The sequence below is a fragment of the Physella acuta genome, unplaced genomic scaffold, assembly GCF_028476545.2.
Source record: "Physella acuta isolate Inbredline_101_S28 unplaced genomic scaffold, ASM2847654v3 ptg000569l, whole genome shotgun sequence".
Taxonomy (NCBI): domain Eukaryota; kingdom Metazoa; phylum Mollusca; class Gastropoda; family Physidae; genus Physella; species Physella acuta.
Window position 1 is genome coordinate 304,364 of NW_026732088.1, and position 23,425 is coordinate 327,788.

Below are 23,425 nucleotides of genomic sequence, written 5' to 3' on the forward strand. Positions count from 1 at the left end.
GAGTTTCTCAAATTTACAATATTTCCAAGATTTATTTTCTTCGCCGATTTTGCAGCTTTGATAAAAATGCCCCGAGATTATCATGGAAAGTGATAATATTCGTTCATTTTCCCTGAAGCTTCAGGTAATGCTTATGTTGATGTTCGAACACATCTGCAAGGTATGATACTCTCTCCAACCACTCTACGTCGTTTTATATATACCAAAAGGTCTTGTTTCCTTTGCATTTCCAAGACCAATTTGATTTCAGATTTCAATTCAAAAACACGATTCACAACAATTCGTTTGACAGCCAGCGCACTGTAGTGTAGAAGAGCAGGACCTCGTGATCTTTATTCAGGTCTTTGCTCATTTCTTTGAAGGCTCCAGATTTTATATAATTTACGACTTATACTAGCAATGGAGTCTTGATGGTAATTGGTGAGGGCAGTGGTTAGGGAGCTAAATCTTTTCTGCTTTCTGCTTTCTGAAAGCCCGATTTTGACCTAAACATAGATGGTGGACCATCGCAGCCGTTTTAACCCATTTTAATCATCCATTTTTTTAAAAAAACGTATTTATTTTCTCCATGCTATCTTCACAAAAGAGCAACTCTTCTTTGCTATCATCTGAATAAATATAGACAAAGACCAGCAACTGCGAACACGAACTCACGTCTGTTGATTTTTTAACTTGGAAAGCAAACAATGGTGAAAGCTTAATTTCAATAAAAATGTGTTATTTAACATCTACGGACATGTAAGAATTAACTTCACCATCTTCAAAATGCTGCGTTTGACGAGATTTTCTCCTATTGTGTTTTTTTTTCTGCTTGGCATTTTCTGTCGCGACTTCATGTGATGCTTGCACTAATGCTGAGTTTCCTTGGTGAAAACTTCCTGTTCGATCAAGTCTCTGACGTTTGCAACTGCTTCATAACGACGAAAGAACTCCATATCTTTTTTGGTGTGTTTCGAATGACTCGTGTCAAATGACGTTTTAGTTTTGACGATTTCATAAACTCGTGACTGAGAACAACTTTGTACAGTGCGCTTTGCTTCTTCTCTATTACATTTCCAGTGATGTTAGTAAAGCCGAATTTCAAAAATTCTTCTAAATATTTATGTTTTGTTTCAAATTACTAAGACTTAGTATACCAGTTGGCGACCCCCCAGAAAGCCCTTCGCGACCCCTAGGGGGGTCGCGACCCCCAGGTTGGGAACCCGTGACTTAGAGCTAGGGCCTTCGTTTTAAATCCCACACGTATACAACGAGCAAAGCAATCTATTAAAACTATTTAGCTAGGCCTTATAAGAATACCTATTAAATTATAATTAAACAATACACGTAGACTTAGATATATCTATTGTATAGATAATATATATTTAGTATTTTGGCAATATATAGAAGAACTTTGTATTAAGTTAGGGTAGGCTTATCATATGCGTTTGTGATTTATGACGACACGCTGTTTCTCGGTAATTAGAGAAAAAGAGAGCGCCAACATTACGATTGTATGTTGTTATTGTTTGTAGGCCTAAATAAATTACTTTAACTTTAATTATTAATTAAGTTGTATAGGCCTATACATACAGACAGTATAGTATGCGCCTGGCTTACAAAGTTACGTATATACATAATACATTGCGCTGGATATCCGAGGCCTATATAGATCTAGATTCTAGATCTAGATCTACATTTTAAGTTTAACACAGCAACAATGACCAAATCCAAAGTCAGAAATGTGACTGGACAGACTGACTGTCTCAGCTCAGACAGTCTGTCCAGTGTCTGAATCTTTGTCAAAGATTCTTTGAGTGCTTGAGTAGTGTCTCACTGTCTGTGTAGTCAGTACAGGCTACAGTCATTGACATTACAAGTACACTGTAACTTGTAGTGTCACAAACTACAAACAATCACTTGACTTGCTCTTTTTTTTATTATTAATATTATACTTTAATTTATACTAGATCTATACATTATACTTTATACTACACTGTACCATATATTATATTATAGTAATATATATATAGTATATAGGCCTAATATATATTATATAATATATTGGCCTAATGTATAACTTGCTTAGTTGGATCTAAATCAGTGGATCTACATACAAAACCAGTCACAACTTTTGTTTTGTAGATCTCTAGTCTCTTAGGTAGTCATTAGTCTTACTTAATACTTAACTCATGATTTTATTTTTTAGTTCTCTGTTCTGGATGAAAATCAAATCTAAATTCTTCACCAAACGCGGTTTTGTGGGTAGCTCTCTTTAATCTTTATGTACACTACACCCACAAATCACGCAGTCCTTGCCTCTTCTTCTACTGTTCTTCTCCAGGATTTCCTTGGCAGGCCTTCTTTCATTTTCATCTTCTCCAAGTGACTCCAGTCTAGCATATCTCCATAATGATACTCATACTTATAGGAACCCAATCCTATTTGCTAGGCATTCCTGTTTTCATTAAACTTTTACTTTTAAATTTAAACATGAAGTTATCATTTGAAAAAAAGTTTGTATAAAACATGACCAGGCAAACTGAAGCTCTGCTGTGTTTTCATTAAACTTTTACTTTAAATTATAAACATGAAGTTATCATTTTAAAAAAAAGTGTGTATAAAACATGACCAGGCAAACTGAAGCTCTGCTGTGTCTAGGCTGTCCCTCTAATTTAATTTTGGTTACCACAATTTATGATTTAATTTTATCAGGGACATTCCCCGCAATTTCTTACATTAGGTCTGACCTACTTTTTAACAAGTTGTCTAGTTATTTTACTATGTAGGACAATACATCTATTAGTATAGTCATGCTTTGATTGATGTTTAAAAAATTCTTACCTTTTTGGATTTAAAAATATTGAATTTGATGTAGTCATGATAGTTAAATACCTTATAATTTTTCATTACTTTCAGTAATGTATTAAGCCTATTTACTTTTTATAAACTTACATTTCACTGTATTTTTAGATTTTGAAATAATTTGATTGTAAACATGCCACGCCCAACAAGAGAAAAAAGTAACTCTGAACCAAAGAAAAATTCCAAAAGCAAAGCTGTCGAGAAACAGAAGGACAGCTGGATATTTATTATTAATGGTAATTTTTTATGGACATAAAACTAACTGCTCCTTAGCTTATGCAGAAATTTGAAATCAAATGTTTAATTTACTAAAAGCATTTTTTAACGAATTAATGCTACAATTTTTGTATTATGTAGATATAGCTGTTTATATCAAAATGCTGATGAAACTTGTAGAGTTTGATAATCTGTTATAAAAATTATCTATGTACAGATGAGGTTATCAATGTGTCCAACTGTACACAAGAAGCGATGCCGACACTTTGTAAGCTGAGACATCCACGTTTAAGTAAGATGTTCTTTAAGATAATGTTTCAGTATAAAATGTTATCATGCAACTTTAACACTAACATGTATTTTCTTTTTGTTTGTGTTGAATTTTGAACATCAGAATATGTTATTCTTTAGGCCTATATGTAATTTATAAGGCTATTTCAATAATAAAAAAATATTACTCTAATTGTAATCATGGCCTAATTTTAATTTATTTCTTTTATAAAAATGGATTTGATTAATATATTGGCCAGTTAATTAATTAATATTGCCCTATCCTTTTCAAGATTCAGGTACTGTGTACCTGGTATCTGCAGAACACACTGGTATCTATGAAGTTAACTGTTTCAAAGAAAAATACAGATCTTGGTTTTTTGGAGATACAGTTCACAGTGGTAAATATACATAGCTTTAATGTAGGCCTGAGAAATAATTTTAGCCCTTTTTAAAGAATAGTTTATATTAAAAATTAAAAAACAAGTGGCTTTGTTATTTTACTTTTCAACAAGGTTTTATAAATGTCACCTTTTAACCTTCATGTTGCGAGTGTAGTTTGCTTTACCACTGTAATCCATTGAGCCCCAAGTTGAAAGTTTGTTTAAAATATTGTCTGTTGACATTTTGAATCATTCACAGAAAACAATAATTGTCACTTTTCACAAAAATTAAGCAAAACTACTTGATATATTTTATTGCTATACAATCGTATAGTAAACTTGAGATGTTTGTTTATTTTCAGACGGTCACATTTTTTTAACTACACCTGTTGATCCTTTATTTTTAATTCTGCCCTACCTAATCAATGCTGGAGAGGTAAACATATTTCTATCATGTAAAAATTGTTCTGAACTCTGTTGTCCTTTTACTTTTGAACAACTTACAAGTATTTACAAATTTATTTTAAAAAAAGAATAAGCGCTTCATGAAGCTGGACCAGATTGTTGCGGATGAGGATTTTCCAGACTGCCACAAATTGTTGACGTGTTGCATAGATGATCAACTGGAACTAGTCACTGATTGGAAAGGTATGTTACCTGTTAAATTAAAGGTTTGATTCCTTACTTTTTGACTATCAAGTTTTAATCCCTAGATGCTGAACACGGTGTTGTAGATATTGTTACAATTGTTGACCTCAACTTTCTATTTATTGCAGATATTGATGACAGCACTAGAGTATATCGTTACAATCTAGACAAAACTTTAAATTGGCTTAAAATTAAGGTGGGTTTATAAAAGCTTAGAGTAACTTCAGCTTTAAGAGTTTAGTTATAAATAAATATTTATATTTGAAGATTTTCCATTGTTGGTTAAAAATTTAAATACCATTGCAGACGTTAGTTAAAAATTTAAATAACATTGCAGACGGAGACATTAACAGATGTTTTAGAAGAAAAAAATGTTCAAGTCAGCACCAAAGGCGCGCACAGTACCTTTTTTGTTCGCAGCAAAGGCTCTGAGATATCCAAAGGTTTGTAATCCAGATAACATATTACAGATCAGCACATATGCCGGTTACAAAATGTATTATAGTAACTTAGTCATTAAAAATTGTCTTAAAATAATTTTACATTACTTAAACATTTGTATTTAACTCTTCTTTTTTGTATGCATTAGTCATACTATTCTTTACATAGAATAGTCTAGCATAAATACTATTTGTTATTAAAATTTATTTCATACTTGTCTTAGATTCATATACTGAATATGCTTTTGGTATCATCTGTGACTACTTACCAGTGGCATTGGAAGAGAGACTTAAAACTTATTTAGGGTAGATGAATTTGCCTTTTTTATTCTTTAGTTCATTTGTTGGATATAACTGTTTGCACACTCATCTGCTAACACTAATTTGCTACCTTTTTTTAATCTAGAATACCTGAAACTGCTGAGAATATTCCCACACCTGATTTAACTGTAGAGAATGAACCCCCACTTAAGGTAATAAATATTGTCAATTATTAGCCTACATTAATTTGATGCAATTATGGTTTTTTATTTTAGTTAAGTAAATAGTTATTTTAAGATATTGTTATGAAAAAAAAATCTGATTCTCAGAAAGCTATAATTTACTAAAAATTTCAGTATGATAAACATTTTCCAATTCATAGATAACTAAATGTAAAATATTTTCTATCAATTTTTTTAAATGATCAGAAAGCTAAGGTTGGAGACTTGACACCTACTGAAGATTACAGTGTGGGTTATGACCTTAAAAAGGACAAGTCCAAGGTAATAACTTACAAGATATCATTTATTGTTTGCTCAGCACATTACCTTTTTACTTTATATGATCTTATAATAATATTATGGTTACAGTCCTTTAGCCTATTAGGTTCTACATTGTATGAGCTAATAACATTATGGTTATGGTCCTTTACTTTATGAATTAGGTTCTACATTGTATGAACTAATAATATTATGGTTATGGTCCTTTACTTTATGAATTATGTTCTACATTGTATGAGCTAATAATATTATGGTTATGGTCCTTTACTTTATGAATTAGATTCTACATTGTATGAGCTAATAATATTATGGTTATGGTCTTTTACTTTATGAATAAGGTTCTACATTGTATGAGCTAATAATATTATGGTTATGGTCCTTTACTTTATGAATTAGATTCTACATTGTATGAGCTAATAATATTATGGTCCTTTACTTTATGAATTAGATTCTACATTGTATGAGCTAATAATATTATGGTCCTTTACTTTATGAATTAGGTTCTACATTGTATGAGCTAATAATATTATGGTCCTTTACTTTATGAATTAGGTTCTACATTGTATGAGCTAATAATATTATGGTTATGTTCCTTTACTTTATGAATTAGGTTCTACATTGTATGAGCTAATAATATTATGGTCCTTTACTTTATGAATTAGATTCTACATTGTATGAGCTAATAATATTATGGTTATGTTCCTTTACTTTATGAATTAGATTCTACATTGTATGAGCTAATAATATTATGGTTATGGTCCTTTATGAATTAGGTTCTACATTGTATGAGCTAATAACATTATGGTAATAGTCCTTTATGAATTAGATTCTACATTGTATGAGCTAATAATATTATGGTTATGTTCCTTTACTTTATGAATTAGGTTTTACATTGTATGAGCTAATAATATTATGGTCCTTTACTTTATGAATTAGATTCTACATTGCATGAGCTAACATTGTAATTTCAGACTGGGAAGCTGAGTGCCGCACAGAAAAGACTGAGTAAAGTGGATAAATCAGGGATGAAGAGTATGCTCAGCTTTTTTTCTCCCAAGTCATAAAAGTCATTGACTCATCTGTCTTAAGTCATGTTTAACTGTTCTTAATCCTACGTCTTCGCTGTGAGAAAATTTTGGAATATTGTGCCCTTCACATCTTCTTCAGTGCTCTTTGCCTGCCTATACTGTTAAATAAGGCATGAATTTTTAGTGGTCCTGGTTAAATGAGATTTTGGTAACAATTGAAAAAAAGAGTTTAAAAAATTAAATATCGTGCAGTTGTTACTTATTGATATGAAGTTGATGAATATTTTTTGGAAAATACAGTAAATATGGCACTTTTGGTTTAAAATTACATGTGATGAATATGTAATGTCTCTAGTAGAAAATAACATATAACTTAATTAATACTTAGTTAAAAAATGAATCATTTAATTTCATGTAAAATTTGTATGCAAAACACAATTTTCTTGGAGCCACAAACAGTGACAGCTCTGTTTAATATGTACCAGCTCTAAGTAAACTTAAAACTAAACATTATACATACAATGTTGTTCATTCAACATTTACTGATACATAGTTCATTTTTAAATAAAAAAGCATGTTTTGTTTAACATAATATACAGATTAAAAATAATATTAATAGTCTTTATTAAGCATTTATTTTTAAAAAGTAAAAATTGTACTGATATTTCTATGGGATTTTTTACTTGATAACATTTTTATCATGTTTTGGTAATTGGCATTAACTGTTATGTGTTTATTGCATTTAAATAATGTTTTCTTGTAGTTAAAATATTCAAAGTGGGCATAATTAAAAACCTCATGTTAACTATCTCTATGTATTTTAAAGATTTTGTCAGGCATTAGATTGTATTCTTTATGACTGTATATAACAAACGGATGCTTGTATAGATTCACAATTAAAAGTAATTGTTTATTTATACTTTTTTTTGTTTTAAAATGTTTTGCGAATTAAAAAAAAACGATGTGTGACTGGCATTAGCATTTATCATGCACTGGCTAAAACTAGTGCAGGAACCAAGTTGTGTAGGCTATTGTGGGTAACAGTGCTTAGTGAACAGAACAGTTATGTGAGATCCAGCATGGGCACTTTATAATTAAATAAGTTTTACTTTCTTATCCTTAAAAAGTTTAAAATATTCTAGCTAATGTTATCTGTAGCCATTACTCTTTTTCTTATGGATTTTATTTAGTCTTTAAAGTAAAGTGAAAATTCCTGCAAACTATAAAATGTAAATGACATTCCAGAGTGTTTGAGAATAATTATTTACACCACACAAGAATTGCATCAACTGCTTTATATCTTGATAAATATATCACTACATGGGTGGACGGTTGAATTGTTTGGCTCAATGTGAGCTCAGGCTAGCGACGTGAACTCATTTTGCTGGCAGAACTTCTGGCGCTGGAGACAGATGAGCCATGTGGAGATGGGAGACCTGGGGATCAGAGGTCAAGGTCAGATGTGTTTAGCTTACAGGTGGTTTAGCACATAGACTGGTATATAATGGTACCATTCCCTTAGCCAGTCTAGTATATAATGGTACCATTCCCTTAGCCAGTCTGGTATATAATGGTACCACTCCCTTAGCCAAACAGACTGGTATATAATGGTACCATTCCCTTAGCCAGTCTGGTATATAATGGTACAACTCCCTTAGCCAAACAGACTGGTATATAATGGTACCATTCCTTTAGCCAGTCTGGTATATAATGGTACCACTCCCTTAGTCTGGTATATAATGGTACCATTCCCTTAAACAGTCTGGTATATAATGGTACCATTCCCTTAAACAGTCTGGTATATAATGGTACCATTCCCTTAAACAGTCTGGTATATAATGGTACCATTCCCTTAGACAGTCTAGTATATAATGGTATCATTCCCTTAGCCAAACAGACTGGTATATAATGGTACCATTCCCTTAAACAGTCTAGTATATAATGGTACCATTCCCTTAGCCAAACAGACTGGTATATAATGGTACCATTCCCTTAGCCAAACAGACTGGTATATAATGGTACCATTCCCTTAAACAGTCTGGTATATAATGGTACCATTTCCTTAGACAGTCTAGTATATAATGGTACCATTCCCTTAAACAGTCTGGTATATAATGGTACCATTCCCTTAGCCAAACAGACTGGTATATAATGGTACCATTCCCTTAAACAGTCTGGTATATAATGGTACCATTCCCTTAGCCAAACAGACTGGTATATAATGGTACCATTCACTTAGACAGTCTGGTATATAATGGTACCATTCCCTTAGATTGGTATATAATGGTACCATTCCCTTAGTCTGGTATATAATGGTACCATTCCCTTAGACTGGTATATAATGGTACCATTCCCTTAGTCTGGTATATAATGGTACCATTCCCTTAGACTGGTATATTTATTTTCCCTTAGACTGGTATATAATGGTACCATTCCCTTAAACAGTCTGGTATATAATGGTACCATTCCCTTAGACTGGTATATAATGGTACCATTCCCTTAGACTGGTATATAATGGTACCATTCCCTTAGCCAGACTGGTATATAATGTTACTATCCTAAGCGAAACACTTTTACAAAGACAGGTTTCTTTTGGTACTTGCCCATAAGGCCAAAGACTATTTTAGTCTCTAATGTAGGTATAAAAATTGCAATTTAAGTGTATTGCCTATGCCAGTGATTAAATTGAAAGTAACAATTTTTAATTAATTAGTTATGTTCATGTTGTTGATAAAAATCCAAATTCAATTCCTTCAAATTCAATTACAGTTTATCTTTATATAAAAAAAAGCAAATCTAAATTTTACTCTGAAAAAAAAATTAGTGCTTGATGTCACACAAATAATTCTGTAACAAACAACTCAAACTAAGATTACAATAGAGTTTAACATGAAGAAAGAAAACAATGGTACCATCAAATCCAATGTTGATTGATGCCACCCCCTTGGAGCCCACTGAGAAGCCTGAGCGTGCACTGCCTATACTGCTGGCCCTAGAACTTGCCGGAACGCTGCTAGCGCTGCCCATTGAGGCTGGAAGGTTGGCCTGAAAACAAAGGACTCAAGATAGTTATGTGTTCAGTCAGGCATAGGGCTGGGTTTAACAGACAGTTAATATACAAGGTAACAGATAATAGATTAACTCACCTGAGTAAAATATAAGGTAACAGCTAATAGATTAACTCACCTGAGTAAAATATAAGGTAACAGCTAATAGATTAACTCACCTGAGTAAAATATAAGGTAACAGCTAATAGATTAACTCACCTGAGTAAAATATAAGGTAACAGCTAATAGATTAACTCACCTGAGTAAAATATAAGGTAACAGCTAATAGATTAACTCACCTGAGTAAAATATAAGGTAACAGCTAATAGATTAACTCACCTGAGTAAAATATAAGGCAACAGATAATAGATTAACTCACCTGAGTAAAATATAAGGTAACAGCTAATAGATTAACTCACCTGAGTAAAATATAAGGTAACAGCTAAAAGATTAACTCACCTGAGTAAAATATAAGGTAACAGCTAATAGATTACCTCACCTGAGTAAAATATAAGGTAACAGCTAATAGATTAACTCACCTGAGTAAAATATAAGGTAACAGCTAATAGATTAACTCACCTGAGTAAAATATAAGGTAACAGCTAATAGATTAACTCACCTGAGTAAAATATAAGGTAACAGCTAATAGATTAACTCACCTGAGTAAAATATAAGGTAACAGCTAATAGATTAACTCACCTGAGTAAAATATAAGGTAACAGATAATAGATTAACTCACCTGAGTAAAATATAAGGTAACAGCCTCGGACATATCTGGATAAGTTGCAACTGCTTCCCCAACCATTTTCATCACTTTTTTGTTAAACTCCCTCAACTCACGCACCTCAAAATCTTTCTGTGAATGTTTACATCAGTAAATCTGAGCCATTAGTAAAATGTCATTTTGAAAGTTTTAATTTTATAACTATTTCAATTTTTAGTAGTATAAATCAAAGGGAAAAAATGTGTTAATAATCAAACTATTTTCCTAACCTCTTCTGGTAGTGGGTCTCTGGATTTTTTGGCTGTTCGCAGTTCCTTGGAGTAACGAGCATTCTGCAATTATTAAATCTTACTGTATAAAAATAATGTGGTTTTTTTTTACATTGGAAAGAATTGTAGGTTTTTAAGTACAACAAACTCCCTAACTGTTGCGGAGTACATGAAGAGAGCAAAACAACCGAAACAGTGATTTTTGTGATGTGTTTGCTTATGTTAAGTTTAGGGCCTGCGGTGTGTTTCATAATAATCGGAGCAGATCCTGTACTTTTTGTATACACAAGGATACGAAATAGCTAAATTATTTTTCATCCAGAAACTACTTCACCTGTTTAGAAACTCTTTCCAGTTTTATTCTTTGATCTTCAATGTCTTTGTTCAGTAGACTGATCTTGTTCTGTAAGGAAGTAAAGCTGATCTCAAAACATTTTCAACTGGATAAATGAATGTCCATTCAATCGTATTTGAATTTGTTTGAATTAATTGTGTAAAAAAATAAAGATGTAAAAATTATTTCTCACCTTTTTGTCTTCTATCATTGCCACATAAGCATCTTCATCTCTCGTCAAGGTGTCTAGTGTCATACTCATCGTCTAAATAAAATAAGATGATAGTCTTTTCTATCAACATTCAGCTGACAGCATCATTCAAATGAAGTGAATATTCAACATGCGTCTTCCCTCATCACATACAAAAGAAATCATCTTTCAAAAGCATCAACGTTCAACACACATCAATATTTATCTTGTAGCTTTAATCAACAGAACAGGCAATGCTAATCAAAACTTTGAATGCATGTAGTAATGACAAGACTACATGCAGGTAGTAGGCCTACAACTTACATGTGATACTACTGACAAGACAATGCTTACATGTGATACTACTGACAAGACAATGCTTACATGTGATACTACTGACAAGACAATGCTTACATGTGATACTACAGACAAGACAATGCTTACATGTAAATCATCCTGCAACTCTCTGATCTGTCGTCTTTTATATTTGTATTTGTCCATTACTGCCCTCATCTGCTCATCCAACTGTCGTTTTTCATCCATTTCATCGCCTGAGTAAAAATATTTATATATCTAGATTGCTTTATTTCAATATGCTTTTTAAAAATTACTTACAAACATGCTCCATATTATATGACAGAGTCATTAAATTGCTTTTGTACCAATAATCTTTTTATGACACACAATGGATTCAAAAAGTTTAAAATATCATTTAAAGAATTGTACAGCCTACAACTGATTAACTAATTACAAAAATTACTCACTGGATTCTGTAATTTTGTTAAAACTTTTTCTGTACTGTTCATTTCGTCCATTCATTAATTTAAGTGTATTTTCTAATGCCTTGATTTCTTTTTCTGCTTTCCTTATCTTTGCATCTAGACTGTCTCCTTCTCTCTGTAGAAATTATTAAATCTTTATAAACTACCTACACATTTAAACATAAAAAATTGATTACTTACAACTGTATTACGGTACTATTACCACTATGTGACTATTACAACATCATCTTACTGACTTACTATAATATTTATTTTATTTTAAGTTTTTAAAAAAAAATGTGTTACTGAGGACAATGAAAATAAAATGTGTGTGTATAGCAATTTATTAACCTGTAGCTCTTCCTTTTCTTGAGCAGCTCGAATGACATAGTAAGCTTGTGACTGTTCCTCTTGTCCATCAGGAGCAGACATGGACACCATCAATATTTCATACCTGCAAGTCACATCCAAAACAGTTTCACAGACATCACAAAGGATGTTTTTAGTTGTAGACATAGCTAAAAATCAGGGCGCACACAGATAGGTACCAACTAGATTTAGCAGTAGAAAAATAACTGAGACCTTTTTTGAAGTTTGTCTATCTTAGAGATTCTTTCATGTAGTTCAGCACTTATTTGCTGTCTCTCCTCTTCTGTGGCCTTGACTTGAGCTAACAACATCTCCTTGTGGATCTTGATTTCCTCATGTCTTTCTTTCATAGCCTAGGATTAAAATGAAATATACTTCTCTCATTTCAAAACGGCTAAATGAAAATTGTAGCTGTACATTTTAGTATCACATAAACTATGGATATACTTTATAAATTTTAATGTCTAAAAAATTTAAGCAGTTATATTTATGTCTAAAAAATTATACATGACAGAAAATGTAACCAAAAATTCTGAGTGTAGTATACCACAGTTTAAGTCAAACCAAAAACCTATGGACAAATGGACTTTAAAAGATATACTTTTATAAATAATTACCACATAAAAAAGGACTAATAAAAATATGAATAATAGGTGAAGTTAATGATAATTAATCAATTATGAGAGATATTCAGACTCTTCTTCTTCTTCTTCGTTCTTAATTATTAGTGTTGAAGGGGATCGAGATTTATCTACCAGTGGGTTTGAACTTGAGACTTTGTTCGAATTTATCAACCATGAGCTTTTTGCCGACTCGACCACGCCTCCAACACAATTAAGCGTTACGTGTCAACTGGTTATGCGCCATTGAGGCCATTGACTCCGATTTCAGCCTGCTTTTCTTTTTGGATTTGCTTCCATAGCCTTTGTCCAACCAAGAACAAACTACAAGGCAGCAGTTGTTTAATTTTGGAGTTGTCTCTCCTAGAAGAGTGGCTGTCCCCAAGCTAACGAGCCTCATCTGCCCGAAGGGTTCGAACTCGAGACTTTTCGGTTTAGCAACCATGAGCTTTACCGACTCGACCACGCAGACCCATAGATATTCAGACAACTATTGTCATCTACACGACTATGATCGAGAGGTAATAAAGATGGCCTTAAAGAAAAAAACTATGTCCAAAAACATGACAAGTGTAGGCAGAAAACTCAGGGTGACACTAAACAAAAAAACATGACAGGTGTAGGCAGAAAACTCAGGGTGACACCAAACAAAAAAAACATGACAAGTGTAGGCAGAAAACTCAGGGTGACACCAAACAAAAAACATGACAAGTGTAGGCAGAAAACTCAGGGTGACACCAAACAAAAAAAACATGACAAGTGTAGGCAGAAAACTCAGGGTGACACCAAACAAAAAATATGACAAATGTAGGCAGAAAACTCAGGGTGACACCAAACAAAAAACATGACAAGTGTAGGCAGAAAACTCAGGGTGACACCAAACAAAAAACATGACAAGTGTAGGCAGAAAACTCAGGGTGACACCAAACAAAAAACATGACAAGTGTAGGCAGAAAACTCAGGGTGACACCAAACAAAAAAAAATGACAAGTGTAGGCAGAAAACTCAGGGTGACACCAAACAAAAAACATGACAAGTGTAGGCAGAAAACTCAGGGTGACACTAAACAAAAAACATGACAAGTGAAGGCAGAAAACTCAGGGTGACACCAAACAAAAAATATGACAAGTGTAGGCAGAAAACTCAGGGTGACACCAAACAAAAAATATGACAAGTGTAGGCAGAAAACTCAGGGTGACACCAAACAAGGAACTCACTGTGTCCAGCTGGAGTTTTCTTTGTTCTAGTGACATGACATCATCAGCATGGGAATTGAGAAGGTCTCGGAGTTTCTTGATCTCAAGCTTCAGGAGATTTTCATCAACCATGGAATCCTTGAGAAGTAAAGTGTAATGCGCTCACTGATTGGTTGAAATATTCAAATTTTTATAAGAAATTTTTGCTGAAACTTTTATTTAAATGATTTTAAATGCCACATATGCTGTGACCAATGTGAACCAAGAAATATACCAATAACAATTATTAGTTACGTTTTAAATCAATAATTTAAAAAAAAAGAAACATACAAATAGATAATGGCAGTTGTTGGTATATTTATATTTTTAAAAAATAGTTAGTGCTAAGCATATAGCAATTTTTCTCCAACTTTGGGTGGAATTAGAATATGGATAAGATAAGATTTCTTTCACTGTGAAATCAGATCCATAGCTAAGCATATTTTGTATGTTTTCATTGACCAACCTGCTTAGTTCTGATAACACGTTTCAACTCAGCTTCTGAATTATCATTGTACAGATTCAGCTCAACTATCTTCACACTTAAATCTTCTTTCTCTAAGTTAGTGGACTCTAGCTGCCGAGTGGAGCGGCGAAGATCATCCTGTTAAAACACAAATAGGTAGGTAAATAAACAAAACGCAAGAAATTAGTTCATTCATTAATAAAGTGGATATGATGTGGCAAGGTTAAACAAAAGAACAAATGGAAGAACAGTAAATTTAAAAGGTAAAGGTATGAAGTATAGCAAGAGATCATGTTTTTTTACAGAAATATTTTTATAGAAAGGAACAAAACAAAAAAATAAAAGAACACAAATTATATTTTAATTATGTATGTTATCCTCAATAACAGATCAAATGACTTATATAAAAGTAAAGCTACTAGATGAATATAATTTTATAATAGTAACAGAACAGAAAAAAATTGATAGATAAAAATAAAGATGATGTGATTTTGAATTAGGCAGCAAAAAATATAAAATAGATGCAATTAGAATAAAAAGATATATAATTAAAGAGGAAAAAACTATGAAAGATGAATGTGACTTTAAATAGAAGAGCTACAGTACCCACCTGAAGTCGTTTGAGCTGTGTGTTTAACATGTTGAAAGTCTGGTTCTTATTGTCCAGTTCTTGAAACAATTGTTTACACTTTGCTTCCAGTAGAGTCTTTTGTTCTGTGTTGTGTTCCCCTTGCATTCTAATAACTCTTCGTTCCAATTGTTGCAGGTTAAAGTCCTGTTATCAAAATATTATGGAGATTATAGTTAACATGGATTTGAATAAAACAAGTTAATTAAAAAAGTCTAGTGACATTTGTGCGCAATTTCCTTATGTTATCTAAAAATAGCTCTGACGTATAATGTTGGGGTGCGTTCAAGCTAGAAGAACAATCGGTTTGTAGGTGTTTATGTAATTTTAAAATTTGTGACCGAACAAGAGAATATTTTTGAAAACTTTCTTCGGCAATATTGTTCTAAATTATGACAGGAATCGATTGGTACATGTTTCAAGTCGCTAAGTGGTCTGGTTGCCGAGATATGGGCCAAAAACTGCTTTTTTCGAGATTTTTTGGCTTTTCTGGGAAATCCATGAAAGAAACCCGGAATTTTTATGGCCTATGTTCATCCTCGTAACTTGCTTAACATAATTGCTTTTGGAACTAGTCATCGATATTGCTTCGTTGAGGAGGAGATACGACTTAAAGCTGCGGACACACATTCATCCATCCATCCATCCATCCATCCAGAAATGACGGGTTAATAAACGCAATTCTCCAGAATGGAAATTGCGCTAAAAATTAAATTAGTAAGCATTTTTGCATAATAAAAAAATACTCGGCAACAAATTTTTTAAGAGAAACCTATTACTTTAAGCAAATTCATCAAGAAACTCATTAAAAAATTCACCAACCAACCTGGCTATAGAGAATCTCCTGTTGTTTGAGGGCATCAGTGTCCAGTCTTTCTATTTTACTGCTTAGGTTTTTAATTGCATTTTGTGCACCCTGAAGACATTTTAAGAAAGTTTAATTTCACATTGCTTTTTTAAATATGCCTATTATTTTTTCTTATACCAATGTAATGGAACTTTCATTTTTTAATATGAAGGCTATCTTTTTCTTAAAAAACAAATTAATTTCTATTAAAGCATTAGAAATAATTTTTTCTTACATTAATTGCAGCTTCTATCATCTTTTCTGAGGCTTTGGCATCTGTTAGTTCTTTCCCTTTCTTGTACAACAACTCTTCCAGGAGTTTGAGATCTATGCGCATGCTGTCTTGTCTTTTCTCCTCCAGGTTCAATATCTCTTCCACCTTAGTGGCCCTCTCTTCTGCATTGAGTGTAGCCTCCACTGCATCTTTTAGATTCTCAACAAGACTCATCCTCAAAGCTGTTGTCTGAGCAAGTCTGTAGACAAATATTTCTAGATTAAGATCTACTTTATATTTTGGCTATGATAATTACAATATATAAATTACATTACAAAAAAAGCAAGATGCTAAATCTTATAAAAAAATATTTTTTTTTTACAAAGCCACTTTTTTAGTTGTTTAAAAACTACATTTTCTGAAATAATTTTGTTTGGTCATTTTAAAATATTAGCTTTAGCAGTCTTCTTCTTTCTTCTTCTTCTTCGTTCTTAATTTTTGAATGTGGTGAAGGATTCGACAACAAGTCCAACTTCGTGGACAAACCGGACTGTGGTTTCCAGTTTGTCAGGTGTCCCATATAATTTTTCCCTGAGTGGGGTGGGCTGGGGCCAGTGTCTGCCTCTTGCCTGGCTATACAGAGTACATTCCTGGAGTACGTGCTCCGTGTTTTCCGGGGCCTTGCCACAAGGGCACATTTCGCTACACCCAACCTTCAGTTTTTTGTGCATGTGTTGATTTAGTCTGTTGTGGCCTGTTCTAAGTCGAAAGATTATGTATTGTTGTTTTCGTGTTAAATTGTAAAAGCCGTCGTCTTTAATGTAGTGAGGGTGTGTGACAGACCACATTTGCGATTGTTTGTTTTTAATTATTCTTTTTATTTCTTTTGGGTGTAGCGAAATTTCCGGTTGTGGTTTCTTTCCCCCAATTTTTGCCAGCTGGTCTGCGATCTCGTTACCCTGGATCTGGCAGTGGCCCGGGATCCACTGCAGCACAATTCTGCTGCAGGTATTTTTTAGCCTCTCTAGTGCTGTCATAAGTGTTTGAATATAGGACTCCGGATTTTGTAGGGATTGCAGGACTGATTTGGCATCTGTAAGAAATACAATCTGACTATTTGGTGATTCAGGGTGTTCTGACAGGAGGTTTGCTGCGTGTTCTAAAGCTTCTTTTTCTGCCCTAAAATTGTCGGATAGGCTGCCTGTGGCTATTGCCTTTTCCAGGCTTTCTCCGCTTGGCCATTCAATAAGGATGCCAGCCCCGCCGTTTTTTGTGGCATCTTCAGCTGAGCCATCTGTGAAAACTCTAATCCAGGTATTGCTGGGGTACTGATCCTTAATGTGTTTATTTGTTATTTTCTTAAGTTCTTCTAGATCACAGTCAGATTTTTTTCCTATGGTGTCTATTGAGTCAATAATGGTTAAGTGACAGTTGGAGATCCAAGGCGGGGAGAGGTTTTGAGTTTTTATTGCTTCAGGAATGATATTGTCGATTTCATATTTCTTTTTCAGATTCTTTGCTTCTTTGATGAAACTTGTTCTTTGTAGTCTGGTTGATGGACTGGGTTTCTGGAGTTTTTGTTTTAGGTTATGGTTTTCCAGTGCCTCTAGCTTTGTGTATTAAGTGAGGATTTTTGATTCTCTTCTTTCTTCTATTGAGCTAAGGGCGGCTATTTCCTCCATAGCTTTTATGGGGGTTGTTTTCATGGCTCCTGTCATTATTCTCAAACCAATGTTCTGAACTTTGTCAATTTTGCTAATATTTGTTTTTGCTGCTGAGCCCCAAGCCGAAGCACCATATTCTAACGTAGGTCTCACATAGCTGGTGTAGGTTTTTTTCAGGATGTGGTGATTTGCTCCCCAGTCTGTTCCTGCCAGTTTCCTCATTAGATTAAGTCTTTTGATCCCATTACTTTGTGTGTTTTCTATTTGTTTTCTCCACGTAAGTCGAGTGTCAAAAGTGACTCCTAGGTATTTGGGGTGGTCATTTTTTTCTAGCTCTTGATTTTCTAGGGTTAGTTTCATTTTTTTATGTTTAGTTGATAAGGTGAAGATTGAATAAGTTGTTTTCTTGGTATTGATGGATAAGCCCCAGTTTTTGGTCCATTTGCCGAGCTTGTCAAGTGTTTCTTGGAGACGAAATTTTGAGGTACCAATATATTCCTCTGTGCTGATTAGTGAAAGGTCGTCTGCAAACATGCTTCTTTTTACTCTCCTTGGGATGTTTTCATTTAAGTCATTTATATAAATGAGGAAGAGAGTAGGAGACAAGACTCCTCCTTGAGGGACTCCATTTTTTATAGTTACTGTGTGACTTCTTTTTCCTTGCATGGAGACTGATGCTTTTCGGTTGCTTAGGTAACCTTTTATCCAGTTTAGCATGTTATGAGATACTTGCTTTAGCAGTCAAATGAATAAATAGTGCAACGTAGCTCTGTAATAATTCAAACATTTATCTCACTCACTTGTTACTTTTATCAACAGCTTCTTTCTTCAGTTGTACAACAGCCATTCTGGCAGACTCCAGGTCCATCGCAGTCCTGTCCACTGTCCGTTTTAGAGTTGTCAACTACAGAGAAATAATAGCACATTTTAGAGCTGTCAACTACAGAGAAATTTTAACACATTTTAGAGTTGTCAACTACAGAGAAATTATAGCACATTTTAGAATTGTTAACTGCAGACACATTTTAGCACATTTTAGAGTTGTTAACTGCAGACAAATTTTAGCACATTTTAGAGTTGTCAACTACAGACAAATTTTACCACATATTAGAATTGTTAACTATCGACAAAGTTTTAGCACATTTTAAAATTGTTAACTACAGACAAATTTCAGCACATTTTAGAATAGTTAACGGCAGAAATTTTTTAGCACAAGAACATTAATTTCAGGCAAAAGTATACTTATCTAATAACACTTTATATTTTAAACTAAAGTAACTAGTAAAGAAATACTTATACCTCATTTTCAAACTGTGATTTTTGTAACTCTGCCTCTTGTAGTTCATTCCTGGTGCGTGCACTTATCCTTTCTGCTGCAGAAATCTTTTTTTCCTGCTCTGCATTGTTGTCTAGCTCATGCTCTAGAAACTGTTGTTTTTCCCGGATGATGTCTTCGTGTTGTCGAACCTCCTGTTTTACTTTTGCTATTTTCTAACACAGAGAAGAATTAAAAGCTATAATTTTCTAATCAGGATTTTAAAATAATTTAAAGTGCTATAAGAATTCTGTGTATTGCTTATTTATTAAATGTGTGCTAGGATATATTAGTGCCAAAAATACGCCATAAAGTATAGTCAGTTATTGTCTGAATATGATATACAATATACATTTTTATCATTTTTTATGATTATGATTTTATAAGTGTTGATACCACATATACGTTTATAATGAAAGTCTTCTATACATGTAAATAACAAAACAAGAGTTAACTTAGAGAATAAAATTCTAGAAATATTTTAATGTAGGCATACTGCTTTTTTAAATTTTATTAATTGTAGTATAACAATGAGTGAGGAATGTCAAAACTTACAGTAGCTAATATGTCCATATCTCTGTCTCTTTTTTGCATTTGTTCAATAGTATTTTCCCATTGTGACAAAAGTTCTTCTCTCTCTGTATGAGCCTTGCGGAAATCTTCTGCTATCTTGTCAAGTTCAATCTATTGTAAAGAAATTCAAATGTTTATTGTCTATAAATTGAAAGCACAAAATAAAGTTTAATGATATTTCCCAGTTGCCCTATGGGATGAGATGTGAAGGATGACAAGGATCAAAATACAGAAAGCCTAGAAAAATAGAGCCAAGACAACATAAATAATTTTATCATTAAGATGAGCCCAGCAATGGTGACAGCTGGTAGAAAATAATCCATCATTTGAGAGATGAGAGAAACATAAAACTTGATTGGTTGAACCACATTCCCCCCAGCTTTTGTATTCTGTTTAGTTGTACCAGAATTTATTTTTATAACAAAATACCTGTGAAGTCAGTGTATTTGTCATTTCAGTGTCCAGTTGATGTTTCTTCTTTTGAGCTTCACCCATCAGTTTTTCCATACGCAGTGATAGTTCCTGAAGATTTAAAAAAATATAGCTTTAAGACTGGGCTACTATAAAATTTTGAGAACAAATATATTTCTAACAAACATCATAAGTGTTAAGTTTATAAAATGTATTTATGTAATAAAACTCATCTAATATAGTTTTTAAAAAAAATGTTACATGCCTTAATTTTACTTTCATCTTGGCGTGTATATTTTTGCAAGGTCATGGAATCTTCATCCTTACGAGCAGACTCTTCAAGCCAGGCCTCCAGGGCTTGCTGATCCCAATTCATCTGTGACTTGAGCTCCTCCAGCTTTTGAGTCTTCTTGAATATATTGTTCTGGGAATTGAAAAGTTTTAGTTCAGCTTATTTTATTATTGCTTTATTATGCATAAATTTTATTTATAAAATTGTACTGCACAGTGAAAAATAAAAGGATAAAAAATAACATATTTGTGCTAAACATGTATTGGGAGAAATACATAAATGCATAATTTGATTGTTAAGGTTATTTATATGCTTTTTAGAAAATTGTGCAATGTCTTTATAAGCCTACCTCATGTGAATTTTTCTTCTCCTTTAAATCATCCATCTGTTTTTTAAGTCTTAAAATTTCTTGTTTTAGCCGTCCATCTTCCCTCTCTGCAATTTTAAAAAGGTGATCCTCTGTTTCTACTTCCTTTTGTCTAGCTGCAACAAGGCCCTTCACACAGAAAAACATTCTTTAGAGTTATTTTTAATTTACTACTTAAGGAAATTATATGGTAACTATTGAAAATTAATGAATGTTCCTAAGTTAATGTTAAAATAAGTTTTTATTACCTGAGTATGCTGAAGCTCTTGGAGGATATTTCTCAGGTGCTCTTGCATAGCCCTTGTGCGTTCATCTACCTCTTTCAACTCATTTTGAGTTGCTACAATTAAGTTTTGCTTCTCTTGAACCTGAAATATTCCAAAATTTGAAACAAAAATATTATCTTCAACAGGTGTTTGACACTTTAACATAGCTTTTTTGGTTGTGACTCAATAGCTAAATAATGAAAAGCAGAGTATAATTGTTTTTGCAAACAGTTTGGCTGATTTAATAGGACAGTAGTACTAGATCTACTGTTAGTAGGGTAAAGCTTACACTTTTTTTAATGTTATCAGGCACAGAGCCTATTTAGGAATACCAAATTATTAAATTAAATACTAAATACAATTCATACTTTAATATGATTGCTCATTACATAGATCTACAATTACAATGAATAGAATCTCACAGTCAGAAATGACCAGCTGAATCCTGACCTGAGTCAGTCCTTTTAAGTAAGTAATACACAGTTAGCCCCTATTTATTCTGACAATGTTAAAACAATTTTTTTTTCAAACCTTATTTTCCAGTTGCTTATTTTCCGCATTAGCAACTGGCATCGTGAGTCCTTCATCCCATTCTATTTCTTGAAGAATCGTCTGGTTCAGCCTATTATTGGCCATTTTTGTTCCTTCAGACGGAAGTGCTGTTTGATTGTTTGGAGAATCGCTTAGGAAACATATTACCCGGATAATAATAATAATAAACAAGAGAGGCTACTGTAATTAATCTCACTACATACTTTTGTTTGTTATCACCCTTGTATAAAAAATATTAAAAATGAAACAAAGATTACAGAAATGTTTCAATCTTATGACGGTAATGTAAACATTTAAATTTAATTAAATAACGGCCTTGAATAATCGATCTTGACAAAAAACTACTAACAAAACGACGTTCAACCATTTTGGATACAAAAATTAAAAACAAAAATTGTGGGTAAAAACAATTCAAATTAACGTGCGGCGTCAAAACCCGGCCGCCAATGACAAAACGGCCCCGTCCAGAGTTTCTTCCAGGCATCTCTTCAGCCGAAAATTTCAAGTGCCCCCCCCCCCCCCCGGAGAAAAAAGTCTGGAAGAAACACTGGCCCCGTCAAAACGACCCCGACAAATCGGCCCCGTCAAATCAACCCCGTCACATCGACCCGTCAAAATGGCCAGCGACATATTGACCCCGTCATATAGGCTGCCGACAAATAGGCTACCGTCATTTAGTTTCTCGACAAAACGGCTCCCGTCATTACGACTCCCGAGAAATAGGCTCCCGACATTTTGGCTCACGACAAATAGGCTCTTGTCAATTTGGCTCCCGACTAAAGGACCACTGACAATATGGTTTCCGTAGAGACTAAGTCTCCCTGCAAAACAGTCTCATTGAATATGACACCTCCCAGTGGGACCCCTTCATCAATATTCTTTAGAGTTAGCTTATCCAACACTCTTAATACAACTTATGCATCTCTTGTTCGGCAGGCCTTATTTTTATATTATTTTATTTAGTATAAGAAATAGTATGTTTTAAGTTAAGGGTCATCTATCTTTGACTTCATATTGTGAGTCGGTTATAGGCTGTTCCAACTCAGTGTGTGGGGAGAGGGGTCCACGCTGTGCATCCCTACCTGCAGTATGCTTGTAGGTTATCAAAACAAAATGTCGGGAGCCCTTTTGTCGATAGCCAATATGCCGTGAGCCCTTATGTCGGGAGCCGATATGTCGGGAGCCACTTTGTCGGGAGCCTTTATGTCCTGAGCCTATTTGTCGGGAGCCAATATGTCGGGAGTCCATTTGTCGGGAGCCTAAATGTCGGGAGCCCATTTGTCGGGAGCCTATATGTCGCGAGTCAGTATGACGGGAGCCCAATTGACGGGAGCCAATAAGTCGGGGCTATTTTGACGGGGTCGTTTTGTCGGGGGTCGATTTGACGGGGTCATATTAACGTGACCGTTTTGACGGGGCCGATTTGTTCCGGGCCGTTTTGGAGATGCACTGTCATCTTTTTATCCAATGTATCCACTTCCCGGTTTTTATCCATTTGGGATTTTTTTTAAAATAGATTATCTTATGCTCTAGTTAGGTTGCTGTTATCAGCTCAGCTAACCACAACTTAATACTGAAATTCTGTATTAAAAACATTGATCAGTCTGTATTACAGTTTACAAAAAAAATTTAAAAAAAAATACTAACAACGAAATGACTGCTAACACCCATAAGTGCTGGTTGTTGTTAAC

At 33.6% G+C, this 23,425-nt stretch overlaps 2 protein-coding genes across 2 annotated transcripts; one reads left to right on the forward strand and one right to left on the reverse strand.

Annotated features, from left to right (window-relative positions):
• Positions 1-1,453: 1,453 nt before the first annotated feature.
• LOC131946740 (ribonuclease H2 subunit B) lies at positions 1,454-7,026 on the forward strand. The gene is made up of 12 exons (XM_059307673.1): positions 1,454-1,493; positions 2,953-3,080; positions 3,278-3,352; positions 3,624-3,731; positions 4,076-4,149; positions 4,247-4,361; positions 4,490-4,557; positions 4,699-4,804; positions 5,026-5,107; positions 5,208-5,274; positions 5,491-5,565; positions 6,534-7,026. Exons 2-12 carry the CDS (start codon positions 2,978-2,980, stop codon positions 6,624-6,626), a joined length of 966 nt encoding a protein of 321 aa, XP_059163656.1. The 5' UTR covers positions 1,454-1,493; positions 2,953-2,977; the 3' UTR covers positions 6,627-7,026.
• On the reverse strand, positions 6,979-21,844 carry LOC131946738 (coiled-coil domain-containing protein 39). Its single transcript, XM_059307670.1, has 23 exons — positions 21,714-21,844; positions 21,165-21,284; positions 20,899-21,045; positions 20,523-20,681; positions 20,276-20,368; positions 19,829-19,957; positions 19,258-19,449; positions 18,759-18,862; positions 16,316-16,553; positions 16,060-16,149; positions 15,216-15,380; positions 14,606-14,743; positions 14,122-14,238; positions 12,498-12,637; positions 12,267-12,369; positions 11,919-12,051; positions 11,599-11,705; positions 11,158-11,229; positions 10,965-11,033; positions 10,631-10,693; positions 10,377-10,493; positions 9,503-9,635; positions 6,979-8,026 (listed from the first exon to the last, which is right to left on the reverse strand). The coding sequence occupies exons 1-23, from the start codon at positions 21,816-21,818 to the stop codon at positions 7,953-7,955; spliced, it is 2,808 nt and encodes a 935-aa protein (XP_059163653.1). The 5' UTR covers positions 21,819-21,844; the 3' UTR covers positions 6,979-7,952.
• Between the last annotated feature and the right edge of the window lie 1,581 nt (positions 21,845-23,425).

Bases quoted from the DNA above. Each gene is read 5' to 3' on its own strand.
- LOC131946740 (XM_059307673.1), top strand. From the start codon at position 2,978: ATGCCACGCCCAACAAGAGAAAAAAGTAACTCTGAACCAAAGAAAAAT. The intron at 4,362-4,489 runs GTATGTTACCTG...TATTTATTGCAG, and splicing joins ACTAGTCACTGATTGGAAAG to ATATTGATGACAGCACTAGA. The intron at 5,108-5,207 runs GTAGATGAATTT...TTTTTAATCTAG, and splicing joins AGACTTAAAACTTATTTAGG to AATACCTGAAACTGCTGAGA.
- LOC131946738 (XM_059307670.1), bottom strand. From the start codon at position 21,818: ATGGCCAATAATAGGCTGAACCAGACGATTCTTCAAGAAATAGAATGG. The intron at 16,554-18,758 runs GTGAGTGAGATA...ATTTGTCTACAG, and splicing joins GCTGTTGATAAAAGTAACAA to ACTTGCTCAGACAACAGCTT. The intron at 10,694-10,964 runs GTGAAGTAGTTT...TAATAATTGCAG, and splicing joins TGGAAAGAGTTTCTAAACAG to AATGCTCGTTACTCCAAGGA.